This window comes from Diabrotica virgifera, chromosome 3 (assembly GCF_917563875.1).
Source record: "Diabrotica virgifera virgifera chromosome 3, PGI_DIABVI_V3a".
In the NCBI taxonomy this organism is placed as follows: Eukaryota; Metazoa; Arthropoda; class Insecta; order Coleoptera; family Chrysomelidae; genus Diabrotica; species Diabrotica virgifera.
In genome coordinates this window covers 61,330,629-61,354,034 of record NC_065445.1, presented here as the reverse complement: position 1 = coordinate 61,354,034, position 23,406 = coordinate 61,330,629, and the positions used below count along the sequence as shown (strand labels likewise).

General features: G+C 33.7%; 1 protein-coding gene across 2 annotated transcripts in view; it reads left to right on the top strand.

Moving 5' to 3' along the window:
- Nucleotides 1–23,406, top strand: part of LOC114339811 (uncharacterized) — a 32,068-nt gene that overhangs the window by 7,129 nt on the left and 1,533 nt on the right. The window contains exon 3 of one of the 2 annotated variants that reach the window (XM_028290495.2): nucleotides 9,830–10,045. The exons of the other annotated variant lie outside the window; for it this stretch is intronic. Within the exon in view, the coding sequence (XP_028146296.1) occupies nucleotides 9,830–9,996 (167 nt within the window). The 3' untranslated portion in view covers nucleotides 9,997–10,045. Of the gene's footprint in view, nucleotides 1–9,829; nucleotides 10,046–23,406 lie in introns of those variants that run through there. 2 annotated transcript variants of the gene reach the window in all.

Below are 23,406 nucleotides of genomic sequence, written 5' to 3'. Positions count from 1 at the left end.
ACTAATAAAAAACAGTATTTCAAGAGCACAAAAATAACATTTCTTTATGGTGGATTTAACGAAAGCATATGGCACAGTGCCCATTAATAAGTTATCTCCTTCTTGTAGTGCCTATCCATTTCGGATGTTTGCGACCATCATGGAAATTAGTACTTAGCACAATGCTGCCCTGAAAAAATTTGTGGTTATATTGTGTTCAACGACGTACGTAGATTTTTCAGCCTAGAAATCCTTCTCTTTCCTGGTACCCGTTTTCCTTCTACTTTCCCCTTTAAAAGTAGTTGCAGCAATCCATATCAATCGCTGTTCCTCATGATGTGACCGAGGTATCGATTTTGTTTGTTTTTGTTGTGGTTAACAGCTCTTTCCTTTTTGTATTTCTAATAAAACACCCTGATTAGTAACGAGGTCGGTATAAGATATCTTCAGGTTTCAACGATACAACCACATTTCGAAAGCCTCAATTTTCTTTCAGGTGGCGTCTGTGAAAGTCCATGACTCAACTGCGTACAACAGTATAGAGAAGATATAACATCGTAGTAACCTGATTTTTATGGGCATTGATAAATATTATAACATTTGAATAGCTTAGCCATTTTTTAAAATGTAGATCTTGCTTTCTCTATCCTACATTTGATTTCTAGGGAATGGTCCCAATTTTCATTGACGATTATACCAAGGTAGGTGTATGTTTTTACTTTTACTGTTTCTCTTTGGTGATCGTTCACACTGATTCGTCCAAATTGCTGTTCCTTCTTATAGATCATCATACATTTTGTTTTCTTAATGTTTAGTGAAAGTCCATATCTCTAACTTACTTTTGTGATTCTATTCCTTAACTCCTGGAGTGCTTTAGAACTGTCAGCAAATACCATTGTGTCGTCTAAGTATCTTATGTTATTGATACATTCTCTGTTAATCAGAATTCAGGCTTCAACATCATCTATTGCTTCTTGAAAGATTTCCTCGGAGTATATGCTGAACAAGAATGGTGATAGTATACATCCCTGTCGGATCCTACCCACTATCCCACTAGTAATAAACTATAGGAAGTCCTAAAAACTAATAAAATATAACTCTTGTTGATGTTCTAAAAGAACTGTACAGAAGTTGTATTGGTACATTTAAACTGAAATTGGGAAATAAAATATCGGAAGACTTCCTGGTCACTAAAGGACTTAGACTCATCATCATCATCATCTTCTTCTTCTTCTTCTTTTTGTGCAGACATGACTCTTCATCATTTTATGATCTCTTCTAGCCCAGTTCTTCACCGTAACTCATCATTTCATATTCTGTCTCTCAAAGTTAGGCCAAGCATGGATCTTTCCATTTTTCGTTGTGCTACTTGTACTTTTCTTATTGATGCTTTAGTCAATGTCAGTGTTTCAGTTCCATAAGTAAGCACCGGAAATACGCACTGGTTAAATGCTTTTCTTTTTAGCTTTATTGGGATGTTTTCCTTGAACAGTTTATAAACTCGTCTTAATACAATTGTAATTGTATCCATATCATTTAACATCATTTAACTATTTAATAACTTAAAATTAAAAAATCACATTTAATTTAACCTATTATTAACAATTTTGGTGAAAATGATTCAAATGACAATATCATCGTTATTCCTACTCGTTTCGGATGCGCTACACTGATCTTACAAACAATAAAATCATTCAGAAAACTATGACAATATATCTGGTATGTAAATCCTATAATTGAAAGATAATTATCATTCAAATTTTCAAGTTATTACTATAAAAATAAAATGACTCATTGCCACAAATGATATTATCTAACAGGCTATGATATCAGAAAACATGTAATATATAGCTTAATAAAAGGAAATAATGTAATCAAAATCAATGCTTACTATATTGATCGAATGAAAATATTCAATTCGTAAATAACATTATGCTAGTTTTTAATTTTTTTGTTTTCATCTGATTATGTTGGACCTAAAAAATGGATCAACAGAACAATCAACAGAAAGTATTGCTCATATATATGTCAGATTATTCACAACAAAGATAAATGATGCTGAAATAAGTCAAAAATAAGAAAAATCGAGTAAAAACCAAAAAAAAATAAATGTAGGTTAAAATCCGGTGGTGGTATTTAAGTTGACACAAAAATATCTCGAAAAAAAAACTCTTGGACAAAATTACGCCCCACTTCATTAAACTGTTCTCAAATAATTACATTATTTGGGTACAAAAGAAATTTAGATAGATCATAAGTTATGTAATATTTTAATCAGAAGTATTTTGACTGGTTTCTAATCAGTTTATTTTATGATTTTAAAATAAATATATAAAAGATAAGTCAAACAATAAGGAATGCACTTCATGGATTTAAATGACATCATAACCCACTGGTACAAACTTGACGGCAAACAAATTCAACACATTTTCCCTCATATTTGTATCAGTTTTTCGCTACTGTCAAGTTTAGCAGGAATGAGCTGTTGTCAAATAAAAATCATATATACTTAATCTAATTTACTAACCGTTGCACGTCATCCGCGTATATAATAGCCTGTGACGCCACATGATACCAACACGAAATATTTAGGCGGTAGGTGTGTTCTTTTTTAGAATCACTTTGCCGGGTACACTGCAATTACAGCCACTAGACATATTTTATTATATACGCGTAGAAATAATATTTGAAGATTTCTATTAATGTTAACCTAAAGAAATACACAATAATATGTTTCATTTAATTTGTATAAATGGATTATAAAGCGTTTTTATGAAGCACATTTACTCGAATCACACTGTAACTGTAATCGAACGAAGGTGACATTTTAGAATAAATTGGTAACCTTTATTTGACAGTTGCGGTGATGACACTTCATATTTGTTTATATTCTTTACTATAAGTATCTGTTTTATTATATTTACTGTTTTTATTATTTACTTTAAAATAAAAACATCCTTTACTATAAAAATATAAATTTCACATAATTTTATCACGACTTGGAATAATCGAGGTACCTATCTGACAACTTTTTTAGTTGTTATTGTAGACATATACAAAGAAACCTACCGGCTTCATGTCAAGAGTTCGAAGCCGTTTTTTAATTATTAACAATGCAGAACAAAAACGCTTGCACTGCAAATCTTAAAAGATTATAACTTAATTCTTGTTCTCTATTTCTTAAGTTTTTACTTATTTACATTGAATATTAATTTGTTTTGATGTATAGTATAATCCACGTTAACAATAATTATGTGATCTATTTGATTTAAAATGGATTCAGGATTTTTTTATACTTTGGCAACTATGTCAACTTAGATCTCTGGCGTAGATAATGACGTGTAACGGTAAGTAAATTAGATGGATTGTATTTATTTACCACAGCAGCTATCGGTTATACTGTTTTTCTTTGTCTTCATGTGTGTGAAACAAAGATAACTATATGTACAAAGTGTCAAACTCATGTTGTCCTATAGGGCTTTTCATTCACAGTCATTTGTTTCGAGCTTCTGTCATGTGTCACATAATATTAATATGTCTACGTCATACGTTATTGGTAATAACAATGATAGAAACCAAAGACGTATGGCGTAGATATATTAATATTATGTGACACATGACAGAAGCTCGAAACAAATGACAATCGATGAAAAGCCCTATAGAAGGGTATGTAAGATTTTTGTTTATAATATGAAGTTGGTTAAAATATAAACTGTCCTATAAAAATGTCTACACACTAAATCCTGCGACTTTAGTTTCTCGATTTGATGTTGATTCAAATTGTTGGATATTTTAATTGAATTGTATTAAAGCAATAAAAAACAATAATAAGTATAGTAGAAAAAATGAAAGAATACCCATGAACGAACATATAAAACAAACTGTATTTTCCTGTCACCGTGTCATACAAAAAATTGGCCAGCGCAAGTACATGTAATAATTATTATTACATGAACTTGCGCTGGGCAATTTTCTTTGTGACACGGTGACAGGAAAATACAGCGTGTTTTATATGTTCGTTCATGGGTATTCTTTCATTTTTCCGACTGTAGGTATATATCTGTATTTTGCTTTTCCAGATTATAATTTGAAAACAATTATTTGACATTATGTTTAACCTCCAATATTATGACAGATGTCAGTTACAATTTTCAATCTCGTCAAATGTAATAATGCCGTCATATAAACTCGTCACTAATAATTATTCTAGCCAATGAAATACTCGCTGTAATAGAAATAGCATGTCAAAAAATCTGATTATTCCCTATATATTTTTTTTCAAATTTAGAATATGGCAAGAAGGGGAAAATTACGTGCATTCCTTATTGTTTGACTTTTTCTATATTTAAAAAGCATAGGTATATGTGCCACAATTTGTAAGCTGAAAATGATTATAACAACTTAAAATGTTTTTTGAAAATTGCGTTAATTTGGGTGCGTTCATTTTCTCCAGGAGTTTATTTTTAATGACTTACAATTGAATTAGTCAACAAAGAATCATCATCTTCTTATTGACTGGCTTTACAACTCGGGGTGAGTCTTTGCCGCATCCACTATATCCCTCCATCTGCTACGATCTTGCGCTTCCATTTCGCATTGTTGTACTCCCACTTCTAGATAAATCGGCTTCCACATCATCCTTCTATTTATTTCTGGGACGGCCTACTGATCTTCTACCGTCTCGTCTCTCAAAAAATACTGTCTTTAACACTCTGTCATCCTTTGATCTTACCACATGACCTGCCCATCTTATACCGTTAACTTTTAAATGTCTGACGATGTTTTCAGTACCATACAGAGTCACCAATTCAGCATTACGGCGCCTTCTCCCCTCTCCTGTCAATTTATCTCTTGTGGGCCAAATATCATGTGGGCAATCATAAATGAGGAAAACATTGGAATACTAGTTAAACTTTTCAATGATGTTTATTCGACTGGTGATATCCCTGAAGATTGGTTAAAGTCCGAATTCATAACCCTACCAAAAAAACAACGTCCGAAAAACTGTAGCGACTATAGAATGATAAGCCTTATGAGCCACACCTTGAAAATCTTTCTACGTATCATCCACAGTAGAATCAGAGATAAATGTGAAGAAGACCAGGATGAAACACAATTTGGCTTCAGAAATGGACTGGGAACCCGGGACGCACTCTTTGCACTAAATGTGTTATTGCAGAAATGCCGAGATCAAAGGAAAGACGTCTTTGCTGTATTTATTGACTATGAGAAGGCCTTTGATCGAGTACAACATCACAAATTAATTAAAATACTAAAGGATAAAGGAGTTGATAGTCAAGATGTACGAATCATAGAAAAATTATACTGGCGTCAAACAGCGACAGCTTGCATAAATGGAAAATCAACAGAAATATGCAAAATACAAAGAGGCGTCAGACAGGGTTGTATACTGTCCCCACTGTTGTTCAATTTGTATTCAGATAGAATATTTAAGGAAGCGCTGCATAGTTTGGAATGGGGTGTGAAGGTTAATGGAATTCTGATAAATACAATCAGATATGCAGACGATACAGTTATTTTAAGTGATGATATGAATGGATTACAACACCTTTTAAATGCCATTGACAGAGTGGGAAGAGAGTTTGGCCTAAATATAAACTGTTCAAAAACAAAGTACATGGTATTTAGCCGTTTGGCCCATCAAGATTCACGGTTATATGTTGATGGTCATATGATTCAAAGAGTACCCAGTTTTAAATATCTTGGTTGCCATATTACTGAACAACTAGATCCAGATAAAGAGATAAAATGTAGAATCGAGATAGCCCGCACGACATTTTTAAAAATGAGGTCATTCTTCTGTAATGATACCTTGCAACTTCAACTTCGAAAGCGCATGATTAAATGCTACATTTGGTCAGTCCTCTTGTATGGTGTCGAAGCATGGACATTAAAAATATCCACCATTAACCGTTTGGAGGCCTTTGAAATGTGGCTGCACAGACGTATTCTAAAAATACCATGGACGGCTATGCTGACAAATGTGGCAGTCCTTAAGAGAGCAAATGCTACCCGCGAGCTGCTTGATAACATCAAATATAGAAAGATGGCCTATTTTGGACACGTAGTAAGGGGAGACCGGTATAATATTCTTCAACTTATTATGATGGGTAAAATCGAAGGACGCAGAGGAATTGGTAGAAAGCAGGCCTCTTGGTTGAAGAATATCCGGGAGTGGACAGGAATAAAGAAAGCAGAACACCTATTTAGAATAGCTCGAGACAGAGACAGTTTCGCCATGTTAATCGCCAACGTCAAGGGGACTTGATAGGGCACGTTAAGAAGAAGAAGGGCCAAATATCATTTTGAGAACCTTCCTTTCAAATACCAGCAGCTTATTTATTTCCCGCTGATGTAGAGTGCATGTTTCACTTCCATATGTAACAACTGGGCGAATAATTGACATGTACAGTTTTAATTTAGATTTTATTTTTAGTAGCTTAGATCTTAATAATGATTATAGGGAGTATACCTAATGCTCTCTTCCACGCAGCTATCCTTGCTGAGACCTCTTTTTCTATGTGGTTGTCATCTGTGATTACCGCCCCCAGATCTTTAAACTTTTTTACTACTTCGAATTTGTGGTCACTAGTTACGATCTGCCTAATTCTTGGCCTTGAATTTTTGGTTAAGAGCATGTATTTCGTTTTCTCTTCATATTCGAAGGCCCAGATTACTTGTTTCTTCTTCGAGTTCTGAAAACACCTCTATCACGTCTCTTATAGAATGAGCGACTACATCTATATTTCTAGATCATCAGCGAAGGTTTTTGTTATTAACTCCTTGAGAGATCTGCAATCTGCCTATTAGGCAATAAGCGTTTTTTCTGACAATGAAGCTGATGACATGTAGAGTATTATTCCAATGAATAATCTCTTTTAAATATATCTAAACCAAAGTTAAACATTGTTGGTATGATTTTACAATAATTTGCCTTAAAAACTAAACTAAAGTCTGTGTGATATAGATTGATCGGATGGCAGTAGACGTTTTAGCCTAAGGATTTCATTGGCATCGCGCACGTTTAGTTGGGCCGCTAACAGATTCGGGTGCACTGACACTTTTCCACTATAGTTGACACTAAAATGATGTATGGAATCTCTGATGGATTCTAAGTGGATATCATGCTGAATGATTTCTTTACTGACGTAGTAGGGAGCATCAACAATAGTTCGTAGTACTTTATTTTGGAACCTCTGCAAGATATATATGTTGGAATTGCTAGCAGTTCCCCACAGCTGGATGCCGTAGGTCCACACAGGTTTTAAGATTGTTTTGTATAATAATATTTTATTGTCTATGGAGAGTTTTGATCTGCCACCGATGACCCAATACATGTTTCTTAATTTGAGGCCAAGTTGCTTGCGCTTAGTGAATATGTGTTTTGTCCAAGTCAGTCGTCGATCCAGGTGCATTCTGAGGTATTTGGCGCTATCAGATTGTGGAAGTTGGCAATCAATAATTTGAACAGGTGGGCACGTTTCTCTGCAGAGGGTAAACGTCACATGTGTTGATTTCAATCCATTTGCTTTAATACGCCATCTTTTTAGCCAGCTTTGGACCTTGTTTAGACTAGTTTGCAGATTCCTAGAGGCTGATATTGGGTCAGTATGGGACGCCAAATGGCTGTATCATCGATAAATGTCGCAACAGTGGTAAGTCGAGTTGATGGCACATCTGCAGTATACAATAAGTACAGAAGTGCCTATCTGTCAGGTATGATTTTAGAAGTTGAAAGTGGGGATGGGGCAGTAGCTTCTTTAGTTTAACTTGCAATCCTTCATGCCACACCTTGTCGAAAGCCTGAGATATATCGAGGAAAGCTGCTGAACAATATATTTTACTATTCAGGTCATTATTGATTTGATTTACCACTCTATGAACTTGTTCTATTGTCCTGTGTTTATTGTGGAATCCGAATTGGTGATCTGGAATTATCTTCTTTTCGTCTATTATAGTTTTTAGCCTTTTAACATATAGCTTCCCAAAAACCTTGGAAAGAATTGGCAGTAGACTTTTCGGTCTGTAGGAAGACAACTCTTCTGTTTTCTTCCCGGGCTTGGCTATCATAACGATCTGGGCAACTTTCCAGATGCTAGGGAAATAATTTAGTCGTAGTATAGAATTAAAAATGTAATTAATAAGTATATAGCACTTTTCGGATAGTTCTTGAAGAATTTTTCCAGATACCAAATCGAAACCAGGAGCTTTTTTATGTTAATTTCTTCCATAATTGTTTGTTTGACTTCTCTAATAGTGAACTTGTTATGAGCCAGGTCCATTTGGAAGGATAATCAGCGAAGGTCAACAATAGTTTTGATCCTCGATTCGTAAATCCCCCTGTCAGCTCAAATAATATTTTACTTATTGCATATTCTAAGGCCAAATTTAATAGCAACGGTGATAAGGGGTCTCATTGTCTAAGTCCTGATGGTATACGAAAAATGGTATCAATGGTCTGTTTCCTATTCTTACCTGTGCATATGAGTCTCTAACACACATTTGAGTAAGCTCCACTAATTTTCTTGGTAGCCCCATTTCTAGCATTGCTAGCCACAGTCTGCTTTTTAGTACAACCACCATATTATACCATATTATACTTGCTGGAAATCGACGACTGGTGTACTGTACATCTCGGTTGAATTCCCAGTTTGTTCTAATATTTGTCGGATCGTAAATATTTGTTCTATTGTTGACCCTCCAGCACAAAAGCCGCATTGGTAGTCGCCTAGAATATCGTCCGAATGGGTATTATAACGCTTCCATTCCATTCCCTAGCATTTTCTGTTTATTTAACAGTTCTCCATTTATACCATCATTTCCTGGCGCTTTATTATCTTTAAGAGATGCTATAGCATTCTTTATTTCTTGAAGTGTTGTTGGTATTTCCACATCTGCAGAATGGAATGTAATATCTGCTTCCCATTTTAATAAGCTTTACTAATTTTCACGGTATTCCTAGTTCTTCAATGACTTTCAAAATAAATCGCCGCTCCATACTATGATGTAACTAAAAATCAATATAACAAGCAATTAATCAGCATCAATCGTGTCCACTGCTGGACATAGGCCTCTTCCAGTTTCTTCCAATGTTCTCTACACTACACTGGACCGCTTGTAGCTATATTTCCACTACTCTTTTAACGTCGTCGGTGTATCTAGTCGGTGGTCGTCCTCGTCTTCTTTTATGGTTTCTGGACCTCCATTCCATGATTCGTCTTATCAACCGTTCATCTTGTGTTCTAGCTAAGTGCCATGCCCAGTTCCATTTAAGTGTCTTGAGTCGTGATTCTTTCGACGACGTCTTGAACTTTTGATTTTTCCCTGATTTCCCTTTGCTTTAGTGCTTCCAGCTTCCAGTACTGTTTCAAACTTTACATAAATGTAATTGCAAGGACCAATAGTATGTTGTACTCGATGCATTTTTCAAATAATATCTTTATGGTATGAACGTGGCCGTTTCTGCCATATCTTGCCCTGAAGCTTTGCTTTCTTTAGACTGATAGAAATCAAGCTCAGACGTTAGTCTCTTCGTTAAGATTTTCATAAAGACTTTGTACGTATTTGCCAACAAACTGATCGGTCTAATTTTCTAATTAAATAATTGTTAAATCTTATTTAGTAAATATCACCATTTTTGCGTAGCAGGAGTATCACTTCATTGCACTATAGGTACTATATTGCACTGCACTACACTGCAAGTAATAAAATACCTACTCCTAATAAAAAAATTATCTGTTTCCTTAAAGTTCTCGAGATATTTTGTGTCAACTTAAATAACCCACCGGAAAATACGCGTAAAATTGTCTAAATGTATAAATTGTTTTAGATGTACAACATGATCATTTGTCAAGACAAAAAAGACAAGCTGACGTTGACATGGATATTGATGGTGATGTAGAAGATGTTCCTAAGGAAGGCTTCTTTGATAGAGCAGCCAAATTCGTGGTCGAACTTGTACAAAGATTCCTTAAGTGGATTAATACAGATAATTAAATTAAACGATAATTATTACTGTACGATAAATAAATGATTGTTAATTTTTTGTATTTATTTTTTTGAAATAAGCAGTGTCCTCATATGAAAGTGATTGCCATTATTTTTAGTACTCGTACTTATGTGTTTGTACGAAATAATTCCTTAATTGGGAAAACAAAATTTATTAGTTCACCAAAGAAAGGATCTCTCAATGACCAATGGCAATATCGCAATTATTACCGAAAAACTCTACATTAAATTTTACTTATAACCAATTCCAGTAACGCTGTATTAGTAGATATCTGTTGATATCATAACGATCCTCTTAACTAGATATACAACAATTAACGAGTTGAGCCTAGTATGCCATAGCTTGACTGACCATTCTCGCCCAACTCATCTTTTTCATTGCTTTCATCCCCAATTTGTGTCGTTGAGTCTTTTTAGATCATCTTCTACATCCATTTTCCACCTTGTTCTGGGTCGACCTCTTCTATGAGGTCCTCCTATTTTACTTGACATTAGCATTTTCGGTAGTCTACCCTCTGGATCCCCTCTATGTGTCCTAGCCATCTTAGTTGTTGGGTTATTACTACTCCTAGTATGCTGAACTCTCCGTGTAACTCTCTCAGGTCTTCATTTTCCTTTTGATCCAAATGCCGTTCTTCATTTTTCCTCAAAATTTTTCCTTGGTACTTTTAGTTCCCATATCTGCACCATTTCTTGGTGATTTTATTTAATGTCCATGCCGCTCCTACATGAGATACCATAAGCCTAATAGCCGTTCAGTACATTCTTAATTTGGCACCTCTTGATATTATTTCTTATTAACCTATTTAATGAATAAACACACTTGTTCGCTTTCATTATTTTGGATTTCTTCTTCTATATTTGGTTTTTTTGATACAATTGTTCCAAGATATTCGAACCTCTCCAATTCCTTAAAAAATCTATTTGTATTATTATTTATTTGTACTGTTAAATATTTTTCTCTTACATACTTGTTCTTGGTCTGTGCATTCCATGTATTTTGTTTTTGTCATTAATATATTGTCCTTTTTTATAGCTTCTTCTTCTTTAGTTATCCGTATCACTTACTGTTTGCTTTGCGCCACTATTGCTATATCATCAACGAACGCCAGGTATTGATGCTTTTTATGATATTTAATTCCTTTTCTATTTATATTGGCTTCCCGTAGCACATTTTCCAGAAGGAGTGAGGTCCTTCATTTACTAGGAGATTTACTGATGTTTCATTATTTATTTAACTTGGCTTTCTGTTTTTATATTACATGTATTTTATTTTATATGTATACTAAAACATATAATTTATATCTACAATTATTATTTAAAATTTATTTTCGACAATATAAGACGCGCACTGAACCTCAGAATAATGAATGAATGTCTACAATTTGATCTTCTATGTAAGTTCTTCCCGATTTGTTCTCCAATATTCTAAATCGGGCCTGGAATAAATAGAATAAATCGAATAGAATACATTCAGACAAGATGACGCCTAAACCGGCCTCGCGTCTTTTCTCAATACAGAAGGTGTCAAAATCAGTTCTCGGCTGCTTCGATTTGGTCTTTTAGAAGGATCTAGAGATTCAGCTCCGGCCTGCGTGCTGTTGGGAATGATAACATTGTTATTTTTATACGCGTAAGAAGCAATTGTAGTTTAAAATAGTAAAAAATACTTTGGTGTGTTTGACATCTAAACAAGAGCGATTAAGATTTAGGAACATAGGAACTCAAACAAAAATGTGAAGCTGGCGATAGATAGGTAGGTATTTGAACCGATACTGAAATTATTTTACATCATGGGATATATCATAGGGAATATTAAAGAGAACGGTAAAACGGAGGACAGTTAGAATAAAACAAATTCTTAGGTAAGTAGTCCAAGTAATGAAGCTTAAAATAGGACAAAACCTCGTAATTTTTACAGACTGGATCGATTTGCTTGAAAATTTGAGAATAATTAGTAGATAGTCCAAGCATCAAAATCTATATGACGCGGAAAGGCGCTTTTACCATGGGGGTGGTTGCCACCCCATCTCGGGGGTGGAAATTTTTTATTATATTTTGACCACAAAAGTTGGTAAAAACATTAATTCTAAGCAAAAAACGTTCTATACACTTTTTTGATAAAATTAACAGTTTTCGATTTATTCGCTATCGAAAGTGTTAGTTTTATATCGAAAAAATCAATGTTTTTAATAAGTTTTCTGCTAATAACTCCAAAAGTTTTCGTTTTATGAAAACAATTTTACTTAACAAAAATGTACCTTTTGAAAAAACAAACAAAATCGTTTTTGTTAATTTTCTTTAAGACCAATGGTAATCGAGCTATATTTTATTATGTTAGCTCTTCTTCGTCAAATGCTAAATTTTGTAGATTCAAAGTCAAAAGACGGGAAAACTATGCATTTTTCGAGGATAACTTGTTTAAACTAATTTAAAGTATTTAAAAATATCTATCTCCAGAAATAAAAAAAGTCTTTAGCTCAAAAATTTAGTGACTTATAATTAAAGGAATGTCAGTCCCTATTTTTTTCAGCAAAAAAGTGATCGACAGCAACCCCCTAATCACCACCCTAATTAAAATTAGTCATTGACCTTATTTGATCTTCTTTATTTATGTATTATTAATAGGTTCTAGAAGTTTGACCGGCTTAGAATGATTAGTTTTTAAAAACATGCGGTTAAAAGCGAATAACGAATTTTTGTATTTTGGAAAAAATGGCCTTTTCTTCAGAACAGAAAGATTAGCATCAGAGATACGAAGAAATGTTTAAATATGAAATTATATCTTATATAATTCCCAAGAAACTGGTTTGCAAAAAAATTTTCTATGCCAAAAATTAAGTGAGCTATTGACAATTAAAAATTGTAATAACATGCAAAAACTACCTTTACCAACCCTTTCAAAGTCACCTCTTTTTGCAACTGAGGATTTTAAAAAGATTTAATATTAACAGGCTTATAGAACTTGTAAAAACCTACAAAATTCTTTTTTACCAAATTTTCTAAGATAAAAAATAAAAAAGTTACGGTTTAAAAATCAATATATTTTTTTGAAAAAAAAAAACAGAAATCCAATTGGAAGCATAATAATGTAAGTTGGCGGTGTTTTTTGTCATTGGCCTTATTCATTCTTCTTTATTTATGTATTATTAATATATTCTAAAAGTTTGACTGGCTTAGAATGATTAGTTTTTAAAAAACCGGAGTTAAAAGCGAATAAAGAATTTTTGTAGTATGGTAAAAAATGCCATTTTCTTCAGAATAGAAAGATTAGCATCAGAGATACGAAAAAAAGTTTAAGTATGAAATTTCAGGTTATTTAATTCCCAAGAACTTGGTTTGAAAAATTTTTTTCTACGGCAAAAATTAAGTAGATCGTAAATGAGTATATCGAAAAACATTGATTTTTTCGATAGGTATAAATCTAACACTTTCGATATCGAATAAATCGAAAACTATTACTTTTATCAAAAAAATGTACCGATAGAAAATTTTTTGCTTAGAATGAACGTTTTTATCAATTTTTGCGGTCAAAATATAATAAAAAATTGCCACCCCCAAGATGGGGTGACAACCACCCCCCTGATAAAAGCGCCTTTTGGCATCATATAGATTGTGATCCTTGGACTATCCACTGCTTATTCTCAAATTTTCAAGCGAATTGATCCATTCTGTAAAAATTGCGAGGTGAAAAGCTTCGGTTCCTGGACTAAAGTAGGTGTCGAAACTTTATTATGATCTAATAATTTGCTAATGTGGTTCATATTTGCTTTTCTAATTTAACTAAACTGCACGGAATAGCACCTTCTTTGCTAAACTAATCTTTTAGGAGATCGGAGGACGAATTTTGTTGAAAAGTTTGTTGACCTTTTTACCACCATTTCCACCATCAATGCCTCCTAAATCAGAAGAACCAGGTGGCATATAAGTTAGTGGCGTTCATATACGTGAAAAGTTTTGAGGAGAACGTGTTTAAAACAAGAGTTTGTTACTGTTGTTATTTCTAAACTCCCACTAACGAAAACTGTTGAACAAAATTGGCAAGCAACCCCTAATTGGAAGTTTTACTTTGCCATGAAGTGAATCTACTTAAAATTTTAACATCCTATAAAATGATCAGCAGTAATGTAATATAATACCAATTTTATAACAATAAAAAGTGTTTTAACACATGTATTTAGTAGCTTTAAACAAGTATACTAATACATCAAAAATACCAAAATCAAAAATACCAAAGAGTGTCAATATATACCTATCGGAAAGATTTGTCACAGCAAAAATTAGAATGGAAAAGGAAGACCTGAACATCATCGGAGTTTACGGCCCAGAAAATAACAAGCCTCAAACAACAAGGGAAATCTTTTATGACGAATTACAACAAGTAGTAGATCAAGTTAGAGGGAAGATGATAATACTGAGGGATTTTAACGCTCGAATAGGTAACCAAGTAATACCCGGAATTAAGCAAAAACACAATGAAAATGTTAAAAACGAAAATGGAGAACTGATGATAAACTTCTGCACGAATAAAGAACTTAGAATAAACAACACATTTTTTGACCACAAAGACCAACACAAATATACATTCAATAACACCCGTGGACAAAGATCTATGATAGATTATGTTGTAACCAACAGAGATATATGTACATCCATCAAAAATAATCGACGTAAGATGCCTCAACTCAGCAGATGTAGGTAGCGACCATAGCTTAGTATTATGTAAAATAGGAATCATTATGAAATATTTCAGACCCAGGAGGGCAGCACCAACACAAACAAAAATAAAAGTCGAAGGGCTACATACGGAATCCACTGAATACTTATACAGGAAAGGAATATCAGAGAAGATTGCTGAGAATTTAATATCAGAAAACGATAACATCGATGAAAGCTGGCAAAAACTCAAAGATAACATAATCAACGCTGCAACAGAATCACTTGGAGACAGAAAAGTAACGAATACTCCCATATTAAAGAAGAAAACCACGTGGTTTAGAGAGCAAGTTAAGATAAAATGTGAAGAAAAGAAGAAAGCCTTTTTACAATACAGAACGAAACAAACACAACAGGCATACAGCCACTACAAACGAATCAGAAACGAAACAAATACTTTAGTGAGGCAATAAAAAGGGAGCACTGGCAGAGTTTCTCAAAACAGATAGAACACGACTTCTACGGAACACAAAAAGAAGTATGGGGAATGATCAGAGGGCAAAGAAAGGAGATGAACGAATTAAACGAATTAATAAAAGCGAAATACATTCAGAAGGAAACATGGGCAGACTACTTCCGATCTCTATTTGCTAAAAGGCGACGATAATGAACCACCAACACCTGAAGTTACAACAAACGAAGAAATAAACATCGAGGAGGGAGAGGTAAAGGAAGCATTAAGAAAATTAAAAAATAGAAAATCTCCAGGAGAGGACAGAATATCCAACGAACTCCTAAAGTACGAAGGACAAGATCTAACTAAACAACTATTAAAACTAATACAAAAAATAATAGAACAAAACAGAATACCATAATAAGGGTGATCAAGCATCCTAATACCTCTCTTCAAAAAAGGAGAAAAATCGGACCCGGAGAATTACAGAGGAATTAACTTATTAAACACAGCATTAAAATTAACAACCAAAGTGATAACCAACAAATTGAATGAAATTATACCATTAGCAGAAGAACAACAAGGTTTTAGGTCGGGAAGGTCATGCACTGACGCTATATTTATAATGAGGCAAGTTCAAGAGAAATCGTTGGAATACAACAAACCGGTATATTTATGTTTCGTGGACCTTAAGAAAGCATTTGACAGGGTCACATTAAAGGACGTTAACCATTTGTTATACTCAAGAGAGGTATCTTTCGGAATAATTAAAACGATTGAAAACATCTACCAGAACAACACAATAAAAGTAAAAGTGGACGATGAATTAACTGACCCAATTAAAGCCGGCAATGGGATAAGACAGGGGGATTCCTTGAGTCCTTTATTGTTCAACCTGATCATGAACGAAATGAGAAAAAAGTAAGAACTAAAAAAGGATACCAAATGGGAGAAAAACAACTTAAAATAATCTGCTATGCGGGCGATGCAATACTAATCTCTCAAAGTGAAGATGATTTACAATGTATGCTGCACCAATTCAACATAATCGCCAGAATATTTAACATGTTAATTTCCTCACAAAAGACAAAATGCATGGTTATAACAGCAGATCCAATAAGATGTAAATTGGAGCTGGAAGGTCAGATAATAGAACAAGTGATGGAGTTTAAATACCTAGGCATCACACTATCTAGCTACGGAAGGCTCGAAACAGAAGTGGAAATCAAGTGAATAGAGCAAACAGAGCCGCAGGTTGTCTGAATGACACAATATGGAGAAATAAAAATATCGGAAAAGAAATGAAAGGCAGAATTTACAAAACAGTCATCAGACCAATAATGACATACGCGGCAGAAACACGACCCGACACAGAGAGGACAAAAAGATTGCTCGAAACAGCGGAGATGAAACCCCTTCGAAAAATCGATGGTAAGAGTCTATGGGACAGAGCTAAAAGTACAGATATACGACGGAGATGCAAGGTGTATAACATTAATAACTGGGTCAGAAAGAGAAGAATAGAATGGAATGACCACATAAGCCGAATGACAAAAAATAGGATAGTCAGGACAGCGAGAGATGGTTCCCTAATAGGAAGACGATCAGTGGGAAGACCACGAAAACGATGGAACGACAACTTACTAGAGGCACATTGAAAAAACAGACAGAGTCATGTCTATACAAAAAGAAGAAGAAGAAACAAGTATACCTTGTAGCAGCATTGAAGATGAAATATTCATTCCGAAAACGTTCTGTGATGTAGCCTGAAAGGGTTCTGTTAAATAAATATGCCTTTTATAAATGCCCTTTTTAATAAACATTTTTGTTTTAAAGGTTTGGTCTTCGAATACGAAGAATTGCTGAAATGCAGATTCCTGGAATGAGTAGGAGAGGAAGACCAAAGAAGACCTGGGGGAGATGCTTAGGCAGGACATGTTGGTAGAGGGGATTAATATTGATATGACCCAAGATAGAAACTTATGGAGAAATGCAATTAGGGTAGCCGACCCTGCTTAGAGATAACGCAAAGAGATTGATGAGAAAATTTATTTTTCTTGTGGGTATTATATGTGTTTGAAGTCACTTGGTAGTCTCCAAAAAGTGTTTGCCACCTGCAACCTAATGCCTCGCAGTCATGCAAGGTATGGTTGACTGTCTCAGGTTCTCAGCTACAGAGTCTGCAGCTTAAGTCTTCATGAAACAGTCCCATTGTATGCAGGAGTCCCTTAACTGGCGCACATCCAGTAAACAAGACTGTTATGACTCTGAACTGATTCCTGCTTGTTTTCCGCAGTATTTCTTCCTTATTAGCATATGCCTTTGCACTATTTAGTAAACATTTTACCATGTATTTCATCGGGTATATTTTCTCAGTATGTGTTATGTTGCGGAGAGTGTATGAGGAATAATTAAAACGATCGAAAAATCTACCAGAACAACACAATAAAAGTAAAAGTGGACGATGAACTAACTGACCCAATTGAAGCTGGTAATGGTATAAGACAGGGGATTCTTTGAGTCCTTTAATATTCAACCTGATCATGGATGAAATAATAAACAAGTAAGAACTAACAAAGGGTACGAAATGGGAGAAAAACAACTGAAAATAATCTGCTATGCAGACGATGCAATACTAATCTCTCAAAGTGAAGATGATTTACAACGTATGCTGCACCAATTTAACATAACAGCCATAAAATTTAACATGCTAATTTCCCCAAAAACGACAAAATGTATGGTTATAACAGCAAATCCAATAAGATGTAAATTGGAGCTGGAGAGTCAGATAATAGAACAATTGATGGAGTTTAAATACCTAGGCATCACACCATCTAGCTATGGAAGGCTCGAAAGAGAAGTGGAAGATCAAATGAATAGTGCAAATAGAGCCGCAGTTTGCCTGAATGAAACAATATGGAGAAATAAAAATATCGGAAAAGAAATAAAGGGCACAATTTACTAAACGGTCATTAGACCCATAAGGACAGATCTGATACAGAGAGGACAAAAATAATGCTAGAAACAGCAGAAATGCACAAAGAAACCCTTTGAAAAATCGATGGTAAAACTCTATGGAACAGAGCTAGAAGTACAGATATACGACGGAGATGCAAGGTGGACATGCTGCATTCATATCCAGGCTTTTCTCCGGTTGCGGACGATGCTTTTTGGCACTCTCACTAAAAGAATTCTAAATTATCTGTTTCTAAAAATTTATTAACAAGCAATGAAGGGCGTGGACAATAGAAATTTTTAGACAAAAATGAAAAAGTATTTATTATGACCTGTGGATGTTTCGGGAAAGGTCGAATTGGTGCTAATAACAAAGTAATAAAACATTTATTAGCTGGCAGATCCTAATAAACCAGGCATCACTTAAATTTTTAGGAAATTTTACATAAAAAGTTACCTACTCGTTTACCTAAAAAATATTATATTAAGGGGTATTATTTTATTATTTACAATAATTAAGAATGGTTAACCATTATTAATTATACTTCTTCTTTTCAGTGGATCGAAATCCCTTTGTAAGACAAATAAATAAAAGAAATACCGAAGATGAACAAGAGAATGAAACCACAGGATTTTTTAGTAAAATATTTAATATGGTCCTCACGTTCATAATCCACACAGTAATTCAAAGCGTGGTGGGAGTCATATTTGGCTAAAACTATTTTCCTTCCAAAAAGCAATAAACTGTATTGCATTGTACCTGTAACTGTAGAATGGTGTATATTCAGAGGATCTATTATTATACTTGTAACTGTAAAATAGACTTAACTATTAAATTAATTTCATTTAGCATTTTTAGTACCTATTTATTGAAGTTAAAATTTCATTTTAAGTGTATAGAACTCAGCTTCGTAGCTCCTCCTCCTCCTTCTTCTTCTTCTTGTAGTGCCTATCCGTTTCGGATGTTTTGATCATCATGGCAATCTGTACTTTGCATACTGCTGTTCTGAAAATATTTGTGGTTGTTGTGTTGAACCAGGTACGTAGATTTTTCAACCGGGAAATCTTTACCCTTCCTGGTCCTCTCCTCTCCTCTCCTCTTCCAGTCAATATCTCTCGCTGTTACTCATGATGTGACGGAGGTATTCGATTTTGGCTATTTATATTGTGGATAATAGCTCTTTTTCTTTTTGTATTCTTAATAAAATACCTAACCTGAATAGTAATGTGGTCGGTATAAAATATCTTCAGGTTTCGACGATAAAGCCTCAATTTTCGAAAGCCTCAATTTTCTTGCAGGTGGCGTCTATGAGAGTCCACGACTAAACTCAGTACCACAATGTAGGAAATATATAACGTCGTATTATTGATAAATCATGCCCTCGTGACACTTTGACATAATTTCACTCCCCTTCGGGTCGTGAAATTAAAACTGTCAAAGTGTCACTCGGTAAAAATTCGATAATTTTAGAGCTCTTGTGTTACTCCTGATTATTTCATTCATTGGAGATTCTGACCAATAGAAGGCTACATATTACGTCAGATGCCCTTCGTTGCTACGAAAAAATACATTCAGTGACATTAACCCTCGTAAGGCGATGCTTGGATTCTTACGTAAACAACGGTGCGGGGTGCATTTGCACCCCATCCGTGTATCCATTTTTTTATATGTGAACGTCCGGGAAATTGATTTTAAAGATAATTAGGACTTAGATAAAGGCATTATTTTTATTTTCAATTCAGAGATCATTACCCTCTTTCTATGGCCATTTCGAATCCCTTAGTTCTCATCAGGAAAGCTACCGTAATGAGAGCATCATTACGGTAGCTTGCCGTAAGCGGTGCGGTCTGAAGGATATACTAGAATATAGTTTTTAATTCCAAACAACTTTTCATAATAGCAATTTTCAATATTGTGAAAAATAAAGCTATTTTACTCTTAAGTAAAATTCAAACTTTTTGACATACCTCGTATAATATTCAAAAAATTTGATATTTGATGGTTAAATCTTAGGTTTTGGACCATGCAGAGCTTTTTATGAAGAATAACTATTTTTCGTAAAATTGATAATAAAAAAGTTTTCCATATGGATACAACTTACAGGGACATACTGTATGATGATTGCATCTTAGATTTTAAACCATGCAGATCTTTTTATGAAGAATAACTTTTCTTCGTAAAATTAATAATAAAAGAGTTATGAATGAAAATGATGTTGGTATTCGTAATTTGAGAAAAAATTGCAAATAATATTTTTTTTTATCTTTAGAAGGATGTACAAGTAATTGCATATTAGAACATATTTTTTAACTCCAAACAACTTTTTATAATAACACTTTTCAGTATTGTGAAAAATAAAGACACTTTAATCTTGATCGAACTTCAAATTTTTTGACATACCTCTTATAATAAAGATTTGATATCTAATAAAAATAAATAAATACAAAATAAACAGTTTTACTCACAATCGGTTAGTAATTTATGGATTTCTAACCTTTGAAGTAATCAGGAAGCGACTTTTGAAGAACTTTACTTTACTTTCCCAGCTACCCGGGAAAGTACTTTCCCGGCTAGCATCTGTCACTTTTCTACCTGCAAATGTCAATGTCATTTTTGATTAAAAGATGGTTTAGAAAGAATAGAATCCACTCAACATTTATTTAATTAAGAAACAACAACAACAATAACACAAAGAAAACTATTTGGAATTATAAATATTAATAGTTACATTGGAATTATGATTACTATTAACGGTTAAAGTAAGACCGTGTTGCTCAAAATTATGAGTTTCAGAAATAGATGATGACGCCGACGTTTCTGGATTTTCTACATGAGACAACATATTAGCAATTTTTATTTGTCCATGTAATGAATTCTCCACATATCCCTCTGCTACGGTGTTGGATTTCCAACCCCCCAACTTTTTCAACTGTAGGATGTCTCCACCTGTATTTGCTAATAATGTTGCTGAAGTACGTCTAAAACAATGTCCTGTAAACCTGTTAAAATAATTCATCTTATCACATAATGAAAATGGATACAGATATTTGAAACGAAATTATTATTGGTAGATTGTGAGTATTAGAAATCCATAAACTACTAACCGATTGTGAGTAAAATAGTATACAAACCTCGCGGGAACTCATTCGAGCCTCGCGTCTGTAGTTTACCTCGGTGCTTCGCACCTCGGTAAACTACCTTGCCGCTCGGCTGAAATAGAATACTTTCCCGCTAGGTATGTAATATACTATTCCTTGAAAATAGTGAAGTGTAATTTAATATTACATTAACATAAATAAATAAAATTTGTTTATCTGACATTTCAATTTTTATGTTGACGTTTAGTTGCGTCAAACGAAAACAAAGTAGAGTTGACGTTTCTATTTTGGAAGAAAATGACAATTTAAAGGAGGCTTGTGACATCATAATGACGACTTTGAGGTCGGATACGTCGGATATCTCGAAGATGGTTAGAGATAGCGAAATGCCGTTTTCAGATTTGGACTCAGAAGATAAAACTACATAGGAATCCATCGCTAGGTGGCCTCTAGATATTTCAGGAGCGGCAACGCAATAACACACACACTTTTGCGAATTTATAAACGAAAAGTTTTCGTTGAAAAGATAGGTGAGAAAAACGAGGCCTGGGGTGCAGCTGCATCCTGCACCGCCTTACGAATGTTAATGACAATTACTGTTTTAAAAGTTATAAAAGTGATGACTTTCAACCGTCAAATATTTATAACAACTGTGTGTTTAACTGTAGTAATTTGTACTTACATAAAAAAATTACTATAAAATTTTGGTTTTGAACAGTTTTATTCATGAAAAATCGCAGCAAATTGCACTCGACCTCTAAAATTTTTATCGAATTGTTTCCCTCGTGCCACTTTGACATAATTTCACTCCCCTTCGGGTCGTGAAATTAAAAATTCGGGAAAAAGTCACTTGGGAAAAATTCGATAATTCTAGAGCTCTTGTACAATTACTACTGATTATTTCATTCATAGGAGACTCTGACCAATAGAAAGCTACAGAAATCAAAATTAAACTGATAATTTTTGATAATTTCCCGTCGTCAAGTATATTACGTCAGATGCCCTTCGTTGCTATGAAAAAATACATTCAGTGACATTATTGAAAATTAATGTTTTAAAAATTATAAAAGTGATGACTTTCAACTGTCAAATATTTATAACAACTGTGTGTTTAATTGTACGAATTTGTACTTACATAAATAAATTACAATAAAATTTTGGTTTTGAACAGTTTTATTCATGAAATAATCGCAACAATGTGCACTCGATCTCTAAAATTAATATAGAATTTTTGCCCTCGTGACACTTTGACATAATTTCACTCGCCTTCGGCTCGTGGAATTAAAACTGTCAAAGTGTCACTCGGAAAAAATTCAATAATTTTAGAGCTCTTGTGCAATTACTACTGATTATTTCATTCATAGGAGATTCTGACCCATAGAAAGCAACAGAAATAAAAATTAAACTGATAATTTTTGATAATTTCCCGTCGTCAAGTATATTACGTCAGATGCCCTTCGTTGCTATGAAAAATACATTCAGTGACATTAATGGCAATTAATGTTTTAAAAATTATAAAAGCGATGAGTTTCAACCGTCAAATATTTATAACAACTGCGTGTTTAATTGTACGAATTTGTACTTACATAAATAAATTACAATAAAATTTTGGTTTTGAACAGTTTTATTCATGAAATAATCGCAACAAATTGCACTCGATCTCTAAAATTAATATAGAATTTTAGAGCTCTTGTGCAATTACTACTGATAATTTTTTCAGTAATTATGTATTCAGTGATTGTAATAATTTATATACTGTACAACAAAAACTAATACTCAATCGAGAAAAGAGGAAAAGTGATAAAGTGATTGTTTAATAATATACTGTTACTATGAAACGCTTACAATTTTGAACAAAAAGTTTCTTTTGAATGAGATATTTGAAATTAAAAATCACACTACATTTTCTCTTAGTTTTTTACCCCTGTAACTTATTAAAATATACATCATAGAAGTTTTCAGGGACTTTCGGCCCTTGGTAAGAACGTAATCTTTCATTCTGCGTTTAAATTTTTTAAAAATTGTGATTAGTTTTCTCAGGATTCGAAAAAAATTAATCCCATTTAAATAGCATTGGAGCCGAAACTTTGTACCGATCCCCTTAATAGGATATTAGTCGTTATATATAGTATTTTATTATATACAGTATATACATATTAGTATTGTATTTTATATACAGAGAGAGTCTGTAAAGTGGAATAAATTCAATATCTCAAATACTAATTGTTTTTTTG